General features: G+C 45.3%; 1 protein-coding gene across 10 annotated transcripts in view; it reads left to right on the top strand.

Annotated features, from left to right (window-relative positions):
• Positions 1–23,897, top strand: part of Rbm47 (RNA binding motif protein 47) — a 135,620-nt gene that overhangs the window by 101,659 nt on the left and 10,064 nt on the right. For 9 of the 10 annotated variants that reach the window (XM_085836736.1, XM_029477763.2, XM_085836735.1 and 6 more), the window contains 2 exons: positions 20,394–21,553; positions 22,694–22,900. In XM_085836736.1, coding sequence (XP_085692862.1) covers positions 20,425–21,553; positions 22,694–22,900 — 1,336 coding nt within the window. In that variant the 5' untranslated portion in view covers positions 20,394–20,424. The remainder of the gene's footprint in view (positions 1–20,393; positions 21,554–22,693; positions 22,901–23,897) is intronic. The other variant, XM_021162454.3, reaches the window with a different exon arrangement.

Raw genomic sequence — 23,897 nt, 5'->3', positions numbered from 1 at the left:
CTTCCTTCCTTTTTTCTTGTTTTGTTTTTTGTGTTTGTTGGTTTCTTAAAATTTATTCACTTTCCATTTGCTACCCCTGTCCCCCATTGTTATGTTTTAAAGACAGAGTCTCTCGTAGTTCCAGGTAGCTTTGAACTTTTAACCTTCCTGCCTCCATCCCGAAAATACTAAGATTATGGGTAGGCGCCACCACAACCTACAGTCATCAGTATTTTGATATCTTTCAGTGCATGGTACACAAGGAAGGGCCTCCGTATAAGACAGAAGATTCGGTGTGACGCTATTTGATTTTGGGACTGTCCTCACATCCTCTGCAAATTGGCCTTCTTGCTTGTTATTTAAAGCAGAAGTAGCTGTCACATCAGACTTTCCAATTCATGACACCTTGTCCTTTCTTTAGTAACCAGCTTGCTTCACAAAGCATGGCTTCAGTGTTCATAGAATGCTCATTTCATTGTAGGACTGAATAATATTCCATTGGAAGGCATGGACCAGGTCTTGCTAATTCTTATTCATCAACAGACACCAGGGTTGTTCCCTGGTTTTGGCTACTGTGAATAATATGCCCAAGAATACCTAAGTACTACTTTTATTTTCAATTTACATCTAGCAATGGAAGTTGATAAACATATTTATAGGTTTTCTTTCTTTTTTTCCTGAAGTAGCAACAGATTGTTTTCTACCATTTTTTTTTTTATGTTGTTACCATCATTGTACAGAGAGGTCTAGTTTGTCCACCTAACTGGCAACAGTACAGGAGTTTGTCTTGATTATCAACATTATAATGAGGGTAAAAATGCTATGTCAAACTGGCTTTGATTTTTCTCACCCCCAAGGATTAACAATGCTCAATGTCTTTTTGTGCACCTCTTGTATCTTGAAGAAATGTGTGTTCAAGTCCCTCATCCATGTTAATCAACTTGTTTGCTTGCTTTGTGGCTGAGTTTGGGGTTCTTTATGGATTCTGGGCATTGGTTCTTCATCTTAAGGGAAGGCATATCCCAGGTAGAAGTTGCTAAGATGCCATGCGTGACATGAACTCAACATCCAGCTGCATTGTTTTTCTTAATAGGCTTTAGTTTGTCCCACAGATAGACAAGAGAAAGAGTTTGGGGAGACAGAGAGCTCCTGTAACTAGCAAACTATAGTGTGATCAGTGAGTGTTTTTTGCTTGATAAAATTCCCAACACAAGAACAACAGAAGCTGACAGTATTTTAAGCATGCCGTGCCCATCTCTGCGTATGTGTTATGAGGATATTCCTTTGGAAACGGAGGGAGCAAGAGAGGCCACACTTGATGTGGTTGGGAGTGGAGAGCGTTAGGTGGATGCCTCCACCATTTACACAAAAAATCAATTGTTCCTCATGCTGCATCGGAGAAATTAAACCAGCCTACCCACAATACTGTGGGCAAGCTGTTTCCAGAAGTTTCCCTAGCTGTGTTTTATTGTGGACAGAACCTACATAGGCTTCCAATATAAAGTGTGAAATCTTTTCAGCACCTTTCCTGGTAGAATTTTGAGAAGAAGGAAGCAACACCCGACTGTGTACACTGCCCCTCCTAGTCTCAAAGGTCTCCAGTGAGCTGACTGCTCTCTGTTGGGCCGCAGATAACAGCCGGGTTGCATTTATGCAACCCATAGTTACAGGATTTTCTGTCGGAACAAGATTCGGTTAAGCTTTCAACATCAGAACACTTGGCCCGGGGAGTCAGTGTCCAAATTCCAAACCAGCTAGTGCTAAATCTGTTAGCCTAATCTTCGGGACAGAGTTTACCGGGCCCACCCCTCTTCTGGTTTACACTGGGGTTGGTTTATAAGGAACAACTCTGTTGGCCATTTGTGGGCCATTCTCATTCTTGCTCTACTATAAATGGGGATTTGGAAAAAGGAGAAATAACTAAGGGAATTAAATTTTCTGATTTTGGATGGCATCCGATAGCCTATGCTTTTCTGAGGCCAGTGCAGTGCATTTCCCTTGAAAGTCTCTTCACATGTGATTGACTCAGAGCTCCCACTCTGTCTATATGAACTTGAGAATAAGTGATTGCACGCATTGGGGCTGTTTTTATTCATTAGGGCTCAACTAAAATATTAACTCCAAATGTGCATGCTGAAAGCAGAGAACATGTGAGAAATGGCATCAATTCAACTCCACCACCATTTCCAGAGTTTAAGAGATGTTAATCTCTGACAGACCACACATTTCTTGACAGTGTACCATATTTTCTGTTTACTTCCACCAATACACTAAGAGCATATTTCCTGAAATTCTTTAATATTGTTTTGCTTCCTAGAACCATTCATATAGTCAGTCGTCAACCAGAGCAGGTTGTAGAGGCTGGAAAATGGCTCTCGTTGGTCTCCTTCTCTTCCCTTTCCTCAGAAGTAAACAACGCAAGTCATTTGTTCCTAATATCATGCTCATTTCACCGTCAAGACTCGTTTGTAGATAAATGAACATTTCAGTTTTTCATAACCAGGCCCCCCTCCCCCTTTCCCGATCATGGGCCCTGTATAGCCGCACTGGAGGAAATTATTTAAACAAGCTCTAAGAGCAAGTAGCAATCAGATCGTCACATAGCTTGACTTCTTACTTTGGGTACTCATTAACCAAGGCGATTACAGTTGGGAGTTGGAGAGAGCAGATGAGAGGAAAGCGCATTAACAAGGAAAGGAAGCAGGGACAATGAGGAAGGAAGACTGCGGGAGGAACTGCCTCTTCCAGCCTGTGTTCCCTCAGCTTTGCCCTGAGTGTTGTCTCCTGTATGGACCGAAGGCCATGTGACTGATGGGTGGCCAGGGACCTTGGGGTTTGTGTGCTCGCACACAGAGACATGTGTGAGCGTCTGAGGCACGTGATTGGTATCAGACCTGATAGTGTGAGAGATCCTTTAGGCAGGATCCCCTACCATGTGGCAGAGACCTCCCCAGGAGCAGTGTTTGTTCCCCTGGGAAGGTTGGAATGTGGGACCCCCTGCCTGGACACTCCCATTGTCTTTCACTAGACCATTCTTTTCCTTTCTTTTCTTTTCTTTTTTTTCTTTTTTTACAGAGACTATAGTTGTAGTGCTCTATAATACAGTGATAGCATTTGAAAGTAGATATTTTAGATTTACTTTATTTTTTCTTTTTAAGATTTATTTATTTATTATGTTGTAAGTACACTGTAGCTGACTTCAGACACTGCAGAAGAGGGCGTCAGATCTCAGAGCCACCATGTGGGTGAACTCAGGACCTTCAGAAGAGCAGTGCTCTTAACCACTGAGCCATCTCTCCAGCCCCTAGATTTACTTTATGTATCTGAGTGTTTTGCCTTCGTGTGTGTGTGTGTGTGTGTGTGATGCCCATGTCTGATGGGTGCCCATAGAGATCATGAGGGTGTTGGGTCTCCTGAACTGGAGTCATAGATGGGTGTTGGGAACCAGACCTGGAAACTACATAGTGGTTGGTGGGTGCTCTTATTCCTTGAGCCATCTCTCTAGCCCCTTCCAAAAATGCTTTTAATTTTTAAAATGTATTTATTTGATTAGCTTATATGTGGGTGTGTTTTACTGAATGTATGAATATATACTGCATGCATGCCTGGTATCCACAGAGGTCAGAAGAAGGCATCAAATTCTCTGGAACTGGAGTTACAGAGCTGTGAGACAGACATGTAGATGCTGGGACTTGAACCTGGGTCCTCTATAAGAGCAATAAGTGCTCTTAACTACTGAGCCATCTTTCCAGCCCAAGAAAATATTTTTAACTTCAAAAATACCTCTTAATCAGTTTAAACACATTTAATTTTTCTTTGAGAACTTCACATATTTTACTACTATATTTACATTATTTCCACCCATCCCTCCCTGCCTCAAAGGCCTCCTACATCCTCTCCCACTTCCTCCCAAATGTATGACCTCTTCCTTAATTATTGTTATTGCATATACATAAGACCTGCTGGTCCAGGCTTTGTTGCTCAAAGTACCTGTGTTTAGCCCTGACCACTTGGGGTTGGATGACCTAGTGGTGTTATTTTGAGCCTGAAAAAAAAGCTGATTCTCCCTCTCGAGGCAGCCATGGATTGCCTATGGTTTGGGTGCGGCCTTGTGGGAGTCCCCTCAACACTTGGTGTTGACTGTTCACTGTGTAGGTCTTGCCTAGGCAGCCATATTGTTGGGATTTCCTGAGTGTGGGGCTTCCCTGGTATGACAAGATGGTACTGTCTAGCAGCAGACTTCCTGGTCCTCCGACTCTCAGTATTTTTCTTCCCCCTTTGCATTTCCCTGAGGCTTACGTGTCGGAATTGCATTATAGAATCCACACCAAGTCTTTGCATTTTGGCCAGTTCTAGATCTCTCTAATGGTCTCCATCTGCTGCTTAAAAACTTCATTACATCCGCACACAAAAATTCTATCCCTGGCTTATTCCCCTTCCTGGGGGATACTCTTTCACTGGGACACTTGTCTTAAGGTCGTTGAAAAGCAAGGACCTTGAACAGGATCTGTGTCACCCCTGCTCCAACGGGAGCAGATCTTGTTTCGTAGTTATAACTGGGATGACGAATGTTAACCAAACAAAATCAGGTCACACCTAAAACTGAAGCTAATGTTTGACTGTGTCGATCCAGTCCAGAGCCTTTGTTTCAGGACAGGCAACTGGTCATGTTCCTTCCAGAGAGACCTGTGAGATTCTTGTAAATGACTGTTTCACATGTCCCACCACAAGGTCACACTAGGCCAAGCCCCAGTGAGCATGCATTCATGAATCGTGGGACACTAGCGATGTTCCATGTTTTCACAGTGTAACTTCTGTTTGCAGCCTAGTAAAGCAGGAGGGCAGGATGCCCCTTATGCACATCACAGAGACTGTGCCACCTTATATTAGAGAAAGTCCTCGTTCTTCATCTTCATCTCTTTTCTTTTGTGTGTATTCTTTCTTTCTTTATATATACATATACATATATATTGTATTCTTTCTTTAAATACATTTTGTACACCAGTTTCTTGAGAGTTTTTATTTTTGTGTTCTGCATGTGTGAGGGAGTCAGATCCCCTAGGTAGGAGTTACAGGTAGCTATGAACTGCCTTGTAGGTGCTGGGAATTGATTGAACCTGGATCCTCTGGAAGAGTAGCCAGTACTCTTAATTGCTGAGAATCTCTCCAGCATTCAGTTTTAGAATTTTAAAATTAATTGCCTCTCCTTCAGTCCAGCCCCTTCTTCCTTTGTGTCTACCTCAACATCTCTCTCAGCATCTTGTTCGAATCTTTCTCAAATCTCTTCCTGTACCTTCCTTTATTCTCTGTGATGGTTTGTATATGCTTGGCCCAGGGAGTGGCACTATTTGGAGGTGTGACCTTGTTGGAGTAGGTGTGTCACTGTGAGTGTGGGCTTAAGACCCTCACCCTAGCTACCTGGAAGTCAGTCCTCCACAAGTCGCCTTCAGATGAAGATGTAGAACTCTAAGCTCCTCCTGAATCATGTCTGCCTGAATGTTGCCATTCTCCCACCTTGATGATAATGGTCTGAACCTCTGAACCTGTAAGCCAACCCCAGTTAATGTTGTTCTTTATTGTTTTTGGTTTTTTTGGTTTTTCGAGACAGGGTTTCTCTGTATAGCCCTGGCTGTCCTGGAACTCACGCTGTAGACCAGGCTGGCCTTGAACTCAGAAATCCGCCTGCCTCTGCCTCCCAAGTGCTGGGATTAAAGGCATGCACCATCATGCCTGGCTAATGTTGTTCTTTATAAGACTTGCCTTGGTCATGGTGTCTGTTCACAGCAGTAAAACCCTAAGACAGAAGTGGTTAACCGGGACTGGGTTATTGCTGTGCTAGGTCTGATCAAACTTTTGTTTGGAAGAATGTAGATTTGTGAACTTTGGATTTGGAAAGCAGTGGAATGCTTTAAATGGGGCTTAATGGGCTATCCTAGTAAGAATATCAAAGACTTTGCTGCTGAGTGTGGTTTGAACTGTGCAGACTTGGCCCAAGAGGTTTCAGTGGAGAAGAATTCCAGAATATGGCCAAGCATATACAAACCATCACATGCTCTATTTCCCAGAATTCTCTCTCTTCCTGCCAGTGTCCCACCTTCTATTTCCTGCCTCAGCTCATTGGCCATAGGCTTTTTATTGACAGGTGATGGTTATAAGGGATTCTCTGTACAGGACCAGGCTGTCAGTCTTTTTGACTTTGCAAATCTTACACTCACTGCTATAGTAATTTAACCTTTGTTACATAAAAGCAGCCATAGACAGACAGTACGAACACCAATGTACATGGCTGTGTTGAGGTAAAACTGTAAAAATATCCAGAAAGGCAAAGTTGGCTTCATCAGCCCTGGCCCTGGTTTACTGACGACTTCTCTAGGGCACAGTTTTTGAACTACTCCTCACAGAAATGTCATAAGAATTGAGGAATTCCCATGAGATGTCTTGTACTCAGGAGCTGTAAGTTTACTAGCCAACGTGCTTAGTTGATTTGCTATTAAGATAATTCTTCAAGAAATTCTTTCCAGTCCATCTCCTTTCCTGCAAAGAGGATTACTTATAAGCCATCTCTTCTTTTTATTGCTGCCCTGTCCTCTACACATGGGCTAACCACACCGTACAGCCACTTCTCCAGATATGCTAGCCGCATGGAAGGAAGCAGCGCTGCCCCCTAAGGGTTCTTCACAGGGCTAAATGGTTTGGCCATAAAATGGGAGTTGCTTTTCATGAGTTTAATGAATTGTATAAAGTCCTTACAAAGACATTTACAGTAATATAATCTATGATAACATAGTTTTGAGGATAACAAGATAAGGAAGGAGTCTGTCTCTCCATAATCAGTCAGAGGTTTGGAAAGTTCTAGGCCTTTCTGGATCATTCCTTGGTTTGACGTGTTGCCCACTGTTGGTTATCTACATTTTGAGCTAGCCTTAGCTTCAACGCAATAAATGCTTACTCAGTGGGTGTATGTGACCTCCTAGTACTGAGTACTCTTGTGCCTTTGTGGCTACCACCTCTCCTTGCTACACTGTCCCCAGCACAGCACTTTGTGCAAAAGCAAGTATTGATTGCTCCTGGTTAGCTTGTTAAGTTAGAAACTACAATCTTTTCCTTCAACAAATATGCATTGTCTTTTAATTCACAAACTTAGAGAGTCAGGAACAGGCATAGACTGTCCTCATGGAGTTGAAATTTAAGAGATGGAAAAAGACTGAGGGAAAATGGTAGTTGCAGCTTGTCTGAAAGGGGACAACGACAGCAAGCCATAGAGTTGTCTGACACTAACCATGGCTGGCAAGACAGAGACCCTCAGATTTATCCTGTGCCATTCATTCTGAGGTCCTAGATCTCCTGTCTTCTTATAAATGCTACTCACCCTCACTTGTCCTGGGCACTTCCTAAATGAGTACATCCTAAATGCGTTGATCAAATCCTGAGCAGAACCATTGTGCAAGAACCATTTTTTCACTTGGAGATTCATCTGAGGCCTCCTAGCCACATCCTTCTGCCTGCAGTTTCCCATTGCCTTCACACAGAATAAGGGGTGTGTTCTAGCCCAGTCACCACCCAGCTCCACTTGCGAACTGAGCCTCTTCTGTCTCTTTTACACCTCTTGCATGTCACTCTCCATAATTCCAATAGACTCCTCTTGGCTTCTGGCACCCTTCTGTTCTTTCCGCTTTCTTGCTAGACTATAAACACAAAGACTGAGCAGCGGTCCCATGCTGGAGCACTTAGCACAGCCTAGTCCACAGAAGTGCCCAGTGAGTTGAATGAGAGAATGAATGTTCGAATATTGTTTCCTTGTCTACGTCACCATAACATCGCCTTTGGAGGACAGAAGTTGACTTCAGTACCAGTGAACTGACTGTGTTCCAAGACCACATTGTCAGGGAATGTCCATAGGATGCCTTAAGCAACGTGACTCTGATGAGATGAGGCTTATTATGTTATCACAGAAGTCAGTAGTAGAATTTCAAAATGACCCATGTCTTGAAAACCAGATTGTCAGCAGTTCTCATGTGTCTCGGAAGAGGTGCTCCATTTAAATGAGACACTGTGATAGCTGGCCAGGTCATTAGCCTGATTTCAGAAGTCTCATTTGTGGCCTGTCAATCAGCCTGTGGTGGCAGAATGGGAGTCAGATCACAAAATGTGATAGTAGTATATGATGGCAATTGTTGCACGAAAAATAAAATTGATAGCACTTCTGCCACATTATTAAATAAGGTGTCTGGTATCTCAGACACTGACCTATCTGTCCCCCTTGAACAACACTGCATGTGTCTCAGCTGGAAGGCAGAACTGTTGGCCTGGTTGGGTGGTACCTGCCTACAATCTTAATATTCAGGAGATGGAGGCAGGAGGATGAGTGAGCTTTAGGCAGCTTGGACTACAGACCCTTTGGTCTCAAGGGGAGGCCTAGGGGGTGAGGAAGAGTTCAAAAGAAAGAATGCAAAACACCAGATTTATGTTGAAAGGAGAAATAGGAAATAACAACACGTACTGTTTATTACATACAGTCTTGGCAACTCCAGTAGATTCCATCAGCCATTCTCCACAAAGAGCCACTCTGCATATTTCCCACCCCACAAACTCTGCACTGTCTGAAGCCATCTCTGGTTGTCACACATTGTCAGGTTGTATGTTTGTGCATCTCCTGGGTAGACGGCAGGGATACTTCCTACTACACCCAGGGAGAGCATTCCCCTCACACAGCCAGAATGCTGACAGACCTACAGAAGGTTCAAAATTCTGCAATAAATGGTACCTCGGGTGCCCGTGCAGCTCAGAGTCTGGGACTGGGAAATGAGATCATGTGCGTGGAAACAAACAAACAAACAAACAAACAAACAAAAACCCATTCCAAACCACTGCATCTCTTCAAGCTACAGCATCTGATAGACTGCAGCAGCTTCTTTCTCTATTCAGGCATCTGCCTGCCTTCCTGTCAGACTTTTCTGTCCTTCCCAGATCTCTCAATGGCTCAGGCCAGCAGAGCCAGAATAAGGAGAGAATGATAAACCCCCTCCTACCGTATGCCAGTGGCTGGTTTCCAGCATTGTTAAGAATGAGCGTTAAGTGTTGTAATGCTTATAAAAGGATCAACATAATGGATTCCTAGCAGATATTTAGGTACTGTCAAACTCCGGGGCAGAAAATCCCTCTGCTTTGCCCACTTTCTGGAAAGTAGCGTCACCCCTCCTGAGCCATACAGCTGGTGTCCCTGGGAACCCACAGCAAAGTCTCCTTTTCAGGACTGTGTTGATAGAAGTGCCTGGGAAAAGAGCCTCTTGGCTTTGCTTCTGTTTATCAAACAGAGCCATGCATTGAGTGATGTTCTTTGCCACAACAGACTGTGTTAAGAGCATCAACACAACCTAGCCCTCCTACCTACGGGGAGCTGCTCCTCAGTCGGGGGCTTCTAAAGGTAGAGGCTAGAACTTCATGATCTCCTGTCTCTTTAAGACTTTGCTGACCGCAAGGAGACTCACAGAGGGCTGTTAGTGTAGACAGGTGAGGGTGGGGTGAGGGGTGCAGGGTGAGCCCCAGCTCCTATCCCCTGCTTATTGTTTGGGCCCCTAGGTGAATTCCTGGTACTGTGGCCTGACTTCCAGTGGGAATCCTCTTTCTTACTCTTTCAGTCTTGGGATGGACAGACTGACAGACCTGCCCGGATGCCAGAGCTCCAAGAGTGGGAGCGGCCTTCCTGATGTTTACTCGAGTGGGTGGTGGTGACTTGGCACTGGACAAAAAGCTAAATGCCACATGTTAGAAACCCTCGGCAGAGGCTAATCTTTCTCTCCTGGTTTCTTCCTGATTTGTGGTGAGCTCTTTCTTCACTCAGAGTATCTCTGTCACCCATGAGGTTTTCACCACCTTTGTGACAAAGCTCTCCCTAAAATGTGAATTCTGGCCTTAAATCAATCCCCCTTTTTCTCTTTCCTTTCCCTTCCAAACCGTTAATCCCCCACCCCGCAACACTCTATCTCTGTCATCAGAATTAACTTGGAACTCGGAACAGTTTTTCTTCCTCAGCCTCTTGAGTGCTGAGTTTATAAGCACGAACCACTCAATGCAGCTTAAGTAACAGTCTTTCAAACTACAACAATAGCAGTTGCTAATCTTTCTAGCTTATTGTGAGGCTGGTGTCTTCAAGTGTCAATGAATCCTCTCTGGTAGCAGCTGCTGACTAAACCAATTTAGTGGTGCGTGTGGGAATGAAAGTCAGGGCTCATGGGACAGGGTTAGAAAGTGGCACACATGAGAGCTGAACTCACAGAAAGTACACTTTCATTGTTTGGACTCTCCTCCATCTCTTCCTCTTCCTCTTCCTCTTCCTCCTCCTCCTCCTCCTCCTCCTCTTCCTCCTCCTCCTCCTCCTCCTCCTCCTCCTCCTCCTTCTTCTTCTTCTTCTTCTTCTTCTTCTTCTTCTTCTTCTTCTTCTTCTCTCTCTCTCTCTCTCTCTCTCTCTCTCTCTCTCTCTCTCTCTCTCTCTCTCTCTCTCTCTCCCTCCCTCCCTCTCTCCCTCACACACTTCAGAACTATGAACCAAAGTTAACTGACAATCCATAAACTTGTACTTGCCTTTGATAAAGACTGGTTTTTGAACACTCTTGAGTATAGTGGCAACCTTTGCTGAACCAATTAAAAGCTAAAAATCTGAGTGAAAGATACTCTGGACCTCACTAAAACCCTAATTCAAATCTGAGAGTTTGTGATGTAAGCTTACCTTGTAAGTACAAATGTAACCTAGAACAAAAATTCTACCAGAACCCAGAATAGCAATAGCTTTTTTTTTTGAAAGTATATTTTCATACAGTAGCATATGCCAAGCTGAACAAATGAGTCCCTTCAAATATCCTGCTGTGCTCACTTGATGCCGGCTGCCCTCCGTGAGGAGGAAAGCAGATTCAGCTTGCACAAAGAGAGCATGTATTGGGTGGGTCCTGCCTCCCCAGGAATCTGGCATCCACCGGGATGCTTGGACCATTTGCATCTAGTGTGGCAAATCTCTTCAGGTTCTTTCTGGAGCAGCCTCTGCAAAGTGCACTAGCCAAGGCTTAGATGAGAATCAGATTTATACTTGGATGCCTGAGCCACAGCACCAGAGAAGAAGTCAGCCAGCTTACCTGTGGCACGCACCCGGGAGGCTGATACACCAGTCCCCACCAGAACTCACCGGCTAGGTGTCTGTGCTGACTGCTTTAAAGCTGGCTCCTGGCCCTGGGAACCTTTTGCTTGCTTTCCTGTAAACACAAGAATCTTGCACAGGGCCAGGATTCTTGCCTCAAGTTCACGTTCAAGTTTCTTATAGTTACATTCCCTAATCCCTTATTTTGAGGTTTTGCCCCAGGAGCCCCTCACATATCATTTCCCCTAATCCCTCCCCCTATGAGGAAGATCATTTGCTGCAGCTGTGGTGTGAACTGAGTCAGGCTGACACTGCTACTCATTCCCAGAGCCTCTTCCTAATTGCTCCATGCCTGTTTCTTTCTTCTGTAAGGTAGAAACCCTAATGATACCCCTTCCCCATGGTATCCATCCAGATACACAGAGCACAGCGCTGCCTGTTACATAACAGTCTCTATGGATGAGTCTGTGAAGCTTCGAAGAGTTTACAGGGCCTCCCCCCCAACCCCCGTGGTTCACCACTGGAGGACTCAAGATCACCCTTGCTCTCTCCAACTCCATTTGTTTCGAGTGCTCTGAAATCTGAAGTACTCTGACGGCTCCTCTGAACTGGAGAAGTCTATGCTATGTGTCTAGATGCTTGATGCACTCGTAGCCAGGGATCAGCCTCGTCCACACCTCTACCTTAAACAAGGATCTTGACATTCAGTATTTGGCATTTGTCTCAGACACTTCCCTGCACAGCATGCTGTGCTGTGTTCCTGCCCTTGCCCTTTTAAAGAGAATATTCTAGGCCAGTCTAGAAGGCACGAGCCTCTTCCTTGCTCGCCGTCCTGGGAGCTGAGGTTGCAGCTGTGTGCTGCCACACCCAGTCCAAGGCTAATTTTTAATTCTTTTTTTTTTTTGACTTGAGATGAGGTTTCTCCTTGTATCCCTCCCTGGCTGTCCTCCCTGTAGACCAGGCTGGCCTTAGACTCTGACTGCCTCTGCCTCCCTAGGGCTAGGATTAAAGTCATGCCTCAGCACCACCTGGCTAATCTCAGGGCCTTGCACTAGCTGGACAAATATTCCACCACTGAACTACATTCTTAAAGGCCAGCCTGGAACCTGATACATTGCTACGCATGACTTCAAACCCCTGATCTTCCACATCTCCTTCCCTAAAAGCTGGAGTGATCAGCCTGTGATGTCACACCAGGACTCCAAGGCTAATTTTATGTCTGTTTGTTTGCTTGCTTATTTATTAGTCTGTGTGTGTGTGTATGTGTGAATGTGACTGTGTGACTGTGTGTCTGAGTAGATATACACATATACACATAGGCCAGATAAAGAGGTAGGCTTCCTTGGAACTGGAGTTATAAATGTTTACAGGATACCCAGCTTGTGTGGGTGTTTGTTGGGTCTGAACTCTAGCTCACATGACTGTGCAACAAGCACCCTTAACCACTGAGCCATTTCTCTAGCTCCCTGGGGCTAGTATTTTTTTTTTCTTCCCCATCACAAGGCCATTTCTTTTCCTTTTTTAAATATAATTTTTAATTAAAATATAATTACACCATTTCCCCCTCTTGCCTTTTCTCCTTCTAATCCCTCCCAGGTATGCAGCCCTCCTGGTTCTCCCCCAAGTTCAAGGCTAATTTTTAAATTCTGAGGTGGCGAGGCACTGACCTTGAGGACTGTAATCTTATGAGAAACAAATTGTTAAGAAGTCAAGCCTGACCCTTTGGGAGCAGTTCCTGGTCAGTAGGCACGAATGTAAAGAGCTTAGACTTTCACTTCCTTGTGTCTCAGCACAATTCAGCTAGCTGGGAGGTGAGCGCCACAAGGCCTACCTGCAACTAACACAGGTATAGGTTACTCAGAAACTATAGGGTGGATGGGGGATGGATGGGTGAATGGGTAGATGGATGGGTGAATGGGTAGATGGATGGGTGAATGGGTAGATGGATGGGTGAATGAGTAGATGGATGGGTGAATGGATAGATGGATGGGTGAATGGGTAGATGGATGGGTGAATGGTAGATAGATGGTAGATGGATGGGTGAATGGGTAGATGGATGGGTGAATGGGTAGATGGATGGGTGAATGAGTAGATGGATGGGTGAATGGGTAGATGGATGGGTGAATGGGTAGATGGATGGGTGAATGGGTAGATGGATGGGTGAATGGGTAGATGGATGGGTGAATGGGTAGATGGATGGGTGAATGGGTAGATGGATGGGTGAATGGGTAGATGGATGGGTGAATGGTAGATAGATGGTAGATGGATGGGTGAATGGGTAGATATATGGTAGATAGATGGGTGGATGGTAGATAGATGGTAGATGGGTGGGTGAATGGATAGATGGATGGGTGAATGGGTAGATGGATGGATGAATGGATAGATGGATGGGTGAATGGGTAGATGGATGGGTGAATGGGTAGATGGATGGGTGAATGGTAGATAGATGGTAGATGGATGGGTGAATGGGTAGATGGATGGGTGAATGGTAGATATATGGTAGATGGATGGGTGAATGGGTAGATGGATGGGTGAATGGGTAGATGGATGGGTGAATGGGTAGATAGATGGTAGATGGATGGGTGAATGGTAGATAGATGGTAGATGGATGGGTGAATGGTAGATAGATGGTAGATGGATGGGTGAATGGGTAGATGGATGGGTGAATGGTAGATAGATGGTAGATGGATGGGTGAATGGTAGATAGATGGTAGATGGATGGGTGAATGGTAGATAGATGGTAGATGGATGGGTGAATGGTAGATAGATGGTAGATGGATGGGTGAATGGGTAGATGGATGGGTGAATGGTAGATAGATGGTAGATGGATGGGTGAATGGTAGATAGATGGTAGATGGATGGGTGAATGGGTAGATAGATGGGTGGATGGTAGATAGATGGTAGATGGATGGGTGAATGGGTAGATGGGTGAGTAAATTGGTAGATGGATGGGTGAATGGGTAGATGGGTGAGTAAATTGGTAGATAGATGGTAGATGGATGGGTGAATGGGTAGATGGATGGGTGAATGGTAGATAGATGGTAGATGGATGGGTGAATGGGTAGATGGATGGGTGAATGGGTAGATGGGTGAGTAAATTGGTAGATAGATGGTAGATGGATGGGTGAATGGTAGATGGATGGGTGAATGGTAGATAGATGGTAGATGGATGGGTGAATGGTAGATAGATGGTAGATGGATGGGTGAATGGTAGATAGATGGTAGATGGATGGGTGAATGGTAGATAGATGGTAGATGGATGGGTGAATGGTAGATAGATGGTAGATGGATGGGTGAATGGTAGATAGATGGTAGATGGATGGGTGAATGGGTAGATGGATGGGTGAATGGTAGATAGATGGTAGATGGATGGGTGAATGGTAGATAGATGGTAGATGGATGGGTGAATGGTAGATAGATGGTAGATGGATGGGTGAATGGTAGATAGAAGGTAGATGGATGGGTGAATGGTAGATAGATGGTAGATGGATGGGTGAATGGTAGATAGAAGGTAGATGGATGGGTGAATGGTAGATAGATGGTAGATGGATGGGTGAATGGTAGATAGATGGTAGATGGATGGGTGAATGGTAGATAGAAGGTAGATGGATGGGTGAATGGTAGATAGATGGTAGATGGGTGGGTGAATGGTAGATAGATGGTAGATGGATGGGTGAATGGTAGATAGATGGTAGATGGATGGGTGAATGGTAGATAGATGGTAGATGGATGGGTGAATGGTAGATAGAAGGTAGATGGATGGGTGAATGGTAGATAGATGGTAGATGGGTGGGTGAATGGTAGATAGATGGTAGATGGATGGGTGAATGGTAGATAGATGGTAGATGGATGGGTGAATGGTAGATAGAAGGTAGATGGATGGGTGAATGGTAGATAGAAGGTAGATGGATGGGTGGGTAGAAAGGGAAGGATGAAAACGTCCTCTGTCTCAAACTGTCATTCACAGGAGAGGGTCAGGAACTGAGTCGTGCCCTCTCACCAATATTTCTTTGTCCAGATTTCATAAATACTGCACTGCAGCTTAGATTAAGATGAGAGCCTGCATGGGGGGCTGGGGGGGGGCAACGGATAGAACTGGGACTATGGGAATATATTTCATCTGTGTGTGAAACTATCAGAGAGTGATAACGCATATCTGAAATACCAGCACTTAGGAGGCTGAGCAAGGTGGTTGTCATGAGCTGGAGGCTAACCTGGGACTGGCCAACCTGTTCAAAGAAAACAACAACAGGTTGTATATAAAATAAATGTGATGTGGCTTGGGAGGAGGCTCACTCAGCAAGGCTCATGAGGGCCAGAAGCTGGATAACAACACCCACATAAAATGGCAATGCGCTGGCTATAGCCTTGGTGCTAGATGGTGAGATCTGGTGAGCCGAGAATGGTGCATCCCTGAAATGTACCGGCCAGCCTGGCCAGTCAAATCAATAAGCTCCCAGGTTCAGTGAGCAATCCTGCCTCAGAAAACAAGACGGCAAACAAAGGAGGGAGATATCCAATATTGAATTCTGGCTTCTGCACACAAACATGGACACACATATGCAAAAAGTCAACATGTTTTTGCAATGGTCCTGAAATTAAGCCATGCTTCAGCCTGGGACACAGAAGAGAAGAGAGTGGGTAGGCTTATCGAGTCAAATCTGCACTACTAAGCTTCACTTAGTCATCACACTCTGATGTGATGACCAAAGTCAGGGGCCAGGCTAGAGAGTGGGCATCCGAGGCTTTGTGGACCACACTGCCCGTATTCCAACATTTGAACTCTATAACTCTGCCATACCAGTTGTCAACAGAAGTTTCTCACCCACCCCCACCCCCCATTAAGAATATGGTTTTATAGATAGGGCTTTATCTAAACAAGTGGCAGACCATATGTGGTCCATGCCGAGCTCCGTCTAAAGCATCTAGAGTTAGTTGTCCCGAGTCTAGTTTGATATTGCATTGGAAAAGAAAGACATGTGAGCTCCATAGTGGCCTTTTTAAAAGACAGTAAATAAAAGGTTACTTTCCATTATGTCTAAAGATTTGGCCTTAAGTGTATGAATGAGTATTTTACATAACTTCTTTAGCTGTGGCAGGATGATAAGGAGAATGGAGCTTGTAGAGCCTAAGATTTTCATAAATGTGCTCAACGGATCCAGCATCTCATCTACCTATCTAGCTAGCTAGCTACCACCTAGCTATCATTTGCAATGCTGAGGATCGAAAGCAAGACCTTGTATATTATATGAACATTCGGGAAGCTGGAGAGATGGCTCAGTGCTGCTCTTGTAGAGGATCCAAGTTCAGTTCCCAGCATACACCTTTGCTGTCTCACAACTGCCTGTTATTCCAGCTCCAGGGGACCTGAGACCCTCGTCTGGCCTCTGCAGGCACCCACATGCATGTACACACATAAGTAAGGAATAAAATAAACACATTCTTAAAGGCATGCCTTTTTTTTTTAAGGGCCTATATAAAAATCCCAGTTTTGTTGCCTTGGGGGTCGGGGGGTGAGGGTGGCTGCTGTACACTAAGTGTAAGTTCTATTCCTGTGATCATCCATCAGTGTCTATACAGGACATCATGCTTACCGTACTGTAGCACGTAGAGTCTCCCTTGATCATATGTATGTTTCTGCATCCATTTGTCATCCTCCATTGCAGTTCACTGACTTTAAACAGTCTCCTAAAATGTGTGTGCTCATCTTCCCTTGGGAAGGAGACATTCACACTCAACACTGACTCTGAGGGTAAAGGAACCAATGTATTGCTCCAAACGTACACTGAGAGAACCTTTATAAGGAGCTGTTGTCAAGCTAACTTGCAAGCACTGAAGCACAGAGGAAACAAGATAAATAAATAGAAGGAAGCCCTATCCAAAGATACATATTTAACTTTTTATCACATTTATTTGTGTAGGTAGGGGAGTGTGTAGAAGTCAGAGGACAACTTGTAGGATTTGATCTTAACCACTGTAGAGGTCTCAAGGTTGTCAAGCTTGGTGGCAAGAGCTCTAACCCACTGACCCAGTCCCCCAGAGATGTTTTGTAAAAGCTGTGGAAAACACGTTTTTAAATTAAAATCCCTCAAAAATTCAAATGATTGGTCTGAGTTTTCACCAGAATTTGAATCAAAAATAATATTGCCTCTCTTGAGCTGTTGTGATGTTCTAGGCATAGGTCAAAGTTCCTCGTTTGAGCTGGGCGTGGTTGTGCGTACCTGTGTAAAAGTAATATTAGCACCGAGGAGGTTGAGGCAGGAGGAACACCAGTTCAAAACCAGCCTGGACCCCAAGTGGGAATGTCTATACTCATTACTTTTCTGTTCTGTGATATGATAATATTACCAACTCAAAAACCCAAAATCAATAGTGCCTCACGGTTCCAGGGGCTGGGAATCCACAGTGACCGGAGCAGGTGGCAGCAGGCAGCAAGCCTGGGAGGTCGGAACAGCCAGCTGAGGGCTCACATCTTGAACCACGAGCACTGAGCAAAGAGGGCACTTTTTGTTATCTCATTTGTTGTGCATTAGGATTCCCCTTTATAGGTAGGGAAACTGAGTCATGATAGCTAAGTGACCTCCTTCTAAGTCATACAACTAGGAAGAGTTAACTAGGACCCAGACAGCCATGCTGTTTGACTAAGTGGCGAGTTAACTAGGACCCAGACAGCCATGCTGTTTGACTAAGTGGCGAACTCATATCTCTGTTTTGTGTCTCTCTATAGACTTGAGGTTCTTTTTTTCTTTATGAGACCAGCTCTCATTCTGTATGAGAGTCACACATAGAGAATCACACCCACAATCCTCTGCCTTCTGACATTAGAATCACAGATGTGTGACACCATACATCTTTTCTCTTTTTCTTTTATTTGTGACACTGGGTATCGAACCCAGGACCTCTCATGCCCACTAGGCAAGCACATCCTGTGCCACCTTACTAGTCCTTGAACTTTTCCTGAATAGTCTCATGTGCAATTCATAGTTCTACGTTTTTAAAGTAAACTGTTTTTTGGTTTTTAGTTTTTGGTTTGGGGGGTTTTTTGTTTGTTTGCTTGTTTGTTTGTTTTTGCTTTGTTTTGTTTTTTCGAGACAGAGTTTCTCTGTATAGCCCTGGCTGTCCTAGAACTCACTTTGTACACCAGGCTGGCCTTGAACTCAGAAATCCACCTGCCTCTGCTTCCCAAGTGCTGGGATCAAAGGCGTGCGCCACCATGCCCAGCTCAAGTTTTCCTGGTTATATTAGTTAAATGATGAAACCTTAGGCCATCATTAAAGTGACATTTTTTTACAAATAGTGAGAACATGTCCGGATGTTTCTAAAATATTCAAAGCTGCAAAGAGGAAGAAACCATACCTCAGCCACTAACAAAAGGTAGAGAAAGTTTTGTGGTAGTTATCAGTGAGTGGACACTTGTTTCTTTTTTGCTACTATTATATTTTATGTGTATGGGTGTTTTACCTGCATTTATGTATGTGTGTATGCACCACATTCTTGTCTAGTGCCCAAGGAGGTCAAAAGAGGGTTCTGGATCTCCCAGAACTTGAGTTACAGACAGTTGTGAGCTAACATGTGGGTGCTGAGAATCAAATTTGGATCCTTTATTAAATCAGCCAGTGCTTTGAACTGCTGGGCTATCTCTCCAACCCATTTCTTGATTTTCTATAGATTTCATTTGTTGAATAATAAGATCTACTTCATTCTTTAAAAAGTTCATTCAGATGCTGGGTGGTCGGTAGCACACACCTTTAATCCAAGTACTCATGAGGCAGAGACAGGCAGATCTCTGAGTTCGGGGCCAGCCTGGTCTATAGAGAGTGAGTTCTAGGGCTACACAGAGAAACCCTGTCTTAAAACAAATGAAAGGAAGGATAGAAAGAAAGAAAGGAAAAAGAGTTTATTCAGAACCTTGTCATTACACAAGCATTGTATCTAACTTTTAATGACATCATTACACGCTTCTCTCTGAAAGAAGGTGACTACTTAATTAAAATTAAAATGTTAATTCAGTTTCTTACTCCCTTAAGCTCCATTTGCTGTAGGTGGCATCTCCTCCAAAATTGTACTGAGCCAGGTGAGGTAACTCAGGGGGCAGGAAGGTTGTGTGAGTTCAAGGCCACACTGAGCTACTTACGAAGGCCTGGTCTTTAAACAAAACAAAATAAACCAAGAGTTGACCTTGGTTTCCTGGCTCACATCCCAGCACTCGGGAAGCTGGGATAAGGGAATTACCCTGAGATCAAGACCAGACCTGGTAGAGAATTGAGACCAGGTAGAGTCTATGACTAATACGATGCAGACCCTGCCTAAATAAATAAATAGATGTTTTGCACAGCACCGTTCTGGGGGAAGAAAAAGAATATGGACTCTGGAGCCAAAAGCCCAGGTTCCTATGTGAACTGGGGCAGTTTACACGACTTCTGAGTCTCTTTGCCTACAAGCAAGCTGAGTTGAATGTCAGGTTCCGTGTGCACAGGCTACCAAAGTGAGCTAAGAATGCAGATGACATTTCTTTGAAACCTGGGGTGTCTTTTCCCAGTAGAAATATTGCATCACAGCTTCCCGAGTTAACCTGGCTCCTTGTGGACCAAGTCCAAAGCTGTTCACAAAATTTTGCCTGAATGTTATAAAACTCTGACTAGTTAGTAGGACAACGTCACAGCGGTTGAGACAATCCCATTTCCTGTTGGATACTTAAGTGCACAGCTCAGTAGCTACCTTGTAGGAAAACACTTCCTTGAAGTTTACTCTAATAAGCACATTGCAGTATCTGGAGGTATAACTTAGTGGTAGAATGCTTACCCAGCATGCACAAGGCCCTAGGTTCCACCCCACCCCCACCCCCACCCCCCAACAACACACTCACCACAATGGAGACACTTATGGGACAATTATGTCCTTCCCTTTCTATCAGTACAATGAAAAGGGTCTACCCTTTAAAAAAAAAAAAAAAAAAGGCTGTGTGTAGCAAAGAAATAAAATTTGCAATGTGCTGTAGTGAAATGATACTGGAGTCGAAAGTGCAGGAATGAAACGAAAGTCATTGTTTGCTACAAAAAATTAAGATTTTTCCCAAAGATGGCAGCAGGTTCTCACAGCTTGGCTATTTTAAGGCCACCTGCATTTCCACAGCGGCCTCCTCAATCTAACATCTCAATTCAGCACCCCATGACCTGGCTGTTGATGATAGTGCAACACCAGAGAGTGAGCAGAAACAAACAAAATTGAGCTCAAGATGAACTCCTTGCCGGGTTCCCCACTCACACTCTTCCTTTCTCTATTGCAGGTTTCCACCAGCTGTGGATGCCTTTGACATTATGACTGCTGAAGATTCCGCCACAGCCATGAACAGCGATCCAACAGTGGGGTCCTCCACCAAGGTACCCGAGGGTGTGGCGGGCGCGCCCAATGAGGCTGCACTGTTGGCACTGATAGAGCGCACCGGCTACACCATGGTACAGGAGAACGGGCAGCGCAAGTACGGTGGACCCCCGCCCGGCTGGGAGGGCCCGCATCCCCAGCGTGGCTGTGAGGTCTTCGTGGGCAAGATCCCACGTGACGTGTATGAAGATGAGCTGGTGCCTGTGTTTGAGACCGTAGGTCGCATCTATGAGCTGCGCCTCATGATGGATTTCGATGGCAAGAACCGCGGCTATGCCTTCGTGATGTACTGCCACAAGCACGAGGCCAAGCGAGCCGTTCGGGAGCTCAACAACTACGAGATCCGCCCCGGCCGTCTGCTGGGTGTGTGCTGTAGTGTGGACAACTGCCGCCTCTTCATTGGTGGCATCCCCAAGATGAAGAAGCGCGGGGAGATCCTGGAGGAGATCGCCAAGGTCACCGAGGGCGTACTCAACGTGATTGTGTATGCCAGTGCTGCAGACAAGATGAAAAACCGAGGCTTCGCCTTTGTGGAGTATGAGAGCCACCGTGCTGCAGCCATGGCACGCCGCAAGCTCATGCCGGGTCGGATCCAACTGTGGGGCCACCAGATTGCTGTGGACTGGGCCGAGCCGGAGATTGACGTGGACGAAGATGTGATGCAGACAGTGAAAATCCTCTACGTGCGCAACCTCATGATTGAGACCACCGAGGAGACCATCAAGAGGAGCTTTGGCCAGTTCAACCCAGGCTGCGTGGAAAGGGTCAAGAAGATCCGTGACTACGCCTTCGTGCACTTCACTAGCCGTGAGGATGCCGTGCATGCTATGAACAACCTCAACGGCACAGAGCTGGAGGGTTCCTGCTTAGAAGTCACACTGGCCAAGCCCGTGGACAAGGAGCAGTACTCCCGCTACCAGAAGGCAGCCAAGGGTGGTGGTGGCTCAGCTGAGGCCGTAGCGCAGCAACCCAGCTATGTGTACTCCTGCGACCCCTACACGTTGGCCTACTACGGCTACCCCTACAACGCTCTCATCGGGCCCAACCGGGACTACTTCGTGAAAAGTTAGTGGAAACTCTTCTCTTGAGGCCCCCGTGGGTGTCCAGCCCCCTAGACAAGGGTGTTAGATTGAACGTGGCTGTAATTTACTAAGCCCTACCAGTTTAGGTTGAGGTTCTGAGCACTGACTCATGGTTACAGTTGCTCTATGGAGAGAACCGCCCCCCTGGGTGAGCAGTCAAATCCTTGGAACGCTTTGTGTTTCGCTAGGGCCTAACCCATGTAGAGCAGGCCTGCTTATCCCTTGGGGGTTATGTTATAATCCGATTCTGAGCCATGCCTGCAATCCCAACATTCTAAAGGGTGAGGCTAGAGGTTCCTAGTTTGAGGCCAGACTGGGTTACCACTTCTGAAGTTAAATCTTAAGGTGTTGGTTAGCAAAGTCCTGGTTTCTTATAGTGGCTAAGTGGTGGCGCACTGGGAGTGGGGTGGGGTGGGGGGGCAGAGGCAGGCGGATTTCTGAGTTCGGGGCCAGCCTGGTCTACAAAGTGAGTTCCAGGACAGCCGGGGCTACACAGAGAAACCCTGTCTTGAAAAAAACAAAACAAAGCAAAACCATAACATAGGTTCAAGGGCCCACTGTCCCCGTTCACTGGGTCTGAGTTAATATACTCTGCTTTTTTTTTTTTTTTTCTTTTTAAGCATAAAATAAGGAAGGAAGATAGGCACCTCCTTTTCTAGATCTAACCTTTTTTTTAAACTCTAAAATTGAAGTTACAATTACAATCCTTGGAACTCACCTTGAATGAAGTTGGCAGATTAGAATGTTAAAGAAGGGGGCTGGTGAGATGGCTCAGTGGGTAAGAGCACCCGACTGCTCTTCCAAAGGTGCAGAGTTCAAATCCCAGCAACCACATGGTGGCTCACAACCATCCGCAACGAGATCTGGCGCCCTCTTCTGGAGTGTCTGAAGACAGCTACAGTATACTTACATATAATAAAAAATCTTTAAAAAAAATTATAAAAAAAAAATTAAAAAAAAAAAAAAGAATGTTAAAGAAGGCCAAAATAGGTCGTCCGAAGCATCTTATGAGCCCACTAAAGGCCAGAATTGTGGCCACCTGCCACGTAGACAGAAGGCAAACTGAAGGCCCCTGGACCATCCCTGTCGCTGGCTCACCCTTTTTTGTGTTGTTATTTTAAAGCAGGCAGCATAAGAGGCCGAGGGAGAGGCGCAGCTGGAAACAGGACCCCAGGGCCCAGGGGTTCCTACCTCGGAGGATATTCCGCTGGCCGTGGTATATATAGCCGATATCACGAAGGCAAAGGCAAACAGCAGGAGAAAGGATATGAACTTGTGCCGAATTTGGAGATCTCTCCTGTCAATCCAGTTGCCATTAAACCTGGCACAGGTCAGTACAAACCAGAACAAACGCATCATTTGGTCTTAAACCATCCCCATCTCTTTCGAGTGAGTCCCAGTCTTCATGGCTCTTAGATCTTATGTGGATTCTTCGGCCCTTCTGTAAAAAAGAACCCCCCACCCCCAACGTGACCTTATCTCTCTAGAATTTAGGGGAACAGTCTAGTTGGGGCCAGGTCACGTTAGACTGTCAGGGCGTTTATCAGACGGTGTCACCCGCTGGTCACTGGGCTATGTCTCTGTCTGTGACCTGGTAGGCAGAGACAAGGGTGGGAAACAGGTAGAAAGGTATGAGACTCTCTGACTCTCCTGTCATCTAGAACGTACCTTTTCCTTACGAGTGTAGGTAAATGCCCATCACTGAGCGACATCCCAGCTGCGTGTCAGCCAGCAGAAAGCAGAGGGCACAGGGGTTACCCGTTTGCAGGAAAGTAGAAACTTCATTTCCCGAGCAAATGGTGCCAGTTTTCCAGACGAGACAACAGTGAAGGTTTTTACAGCTGGATTCTACAGTCCATAGATTTAGAATAGAGATGCTCGATCCTTTGAGCCAAGGACCTTGAACTTTACTTTTACTACCAGCTTCCCACAAACTTATCTGTCAGCATTGTCGGCTGGATGGTCACCGGCTGTGAGGAAGGATGAGAATCTGTAACTGGGTTTGAGTTTGGCAAACCCATTGTCTGCGGATTCTCCAGGCTCTAACCTCTGAACCCATGGCGAATTCCTCCTGTGGATAACCAGAATGATTCTCTCCCTGGCGTCTTGGCCTCACTCAGGGTAGTAGAGAGAGCTTTCAACCCCTTTCCTGATTGCACACTTCTTTTCCTAGAGAATAGACAAGGAACTGGTATGTTTAGAACATAGGTTTAAAGTGCCGAAGGAACTCAGTGGTAACTGGGGAAATAGCCCTACTCTCTATCACTGCAATACTGTGGCTTGTGGTGCTCAGATACCTTATAAATGTCATTGGCACTGAACAGTCT

The sequence above is a fragment of the Mus caroli genome, unplaced genomic scaffold (assembly GCF_978045245.1).
Source record: "Mus caroli unplaced genomic scaffold, Mus_caroli_1 scaffold_4, whole genome shotgun sequence".
Classification (NCBI taxonomy): Eukaryota; Metazoa; Chordata; class Mammalia; order Rodentia; family Muridae; genus Mus; species Mus caroli.
The sequence above is the reverse complement of the archived record's forward strand: the minus strand, read 5'-3'. Positions and strand labels throughout refer to the sequence as shown.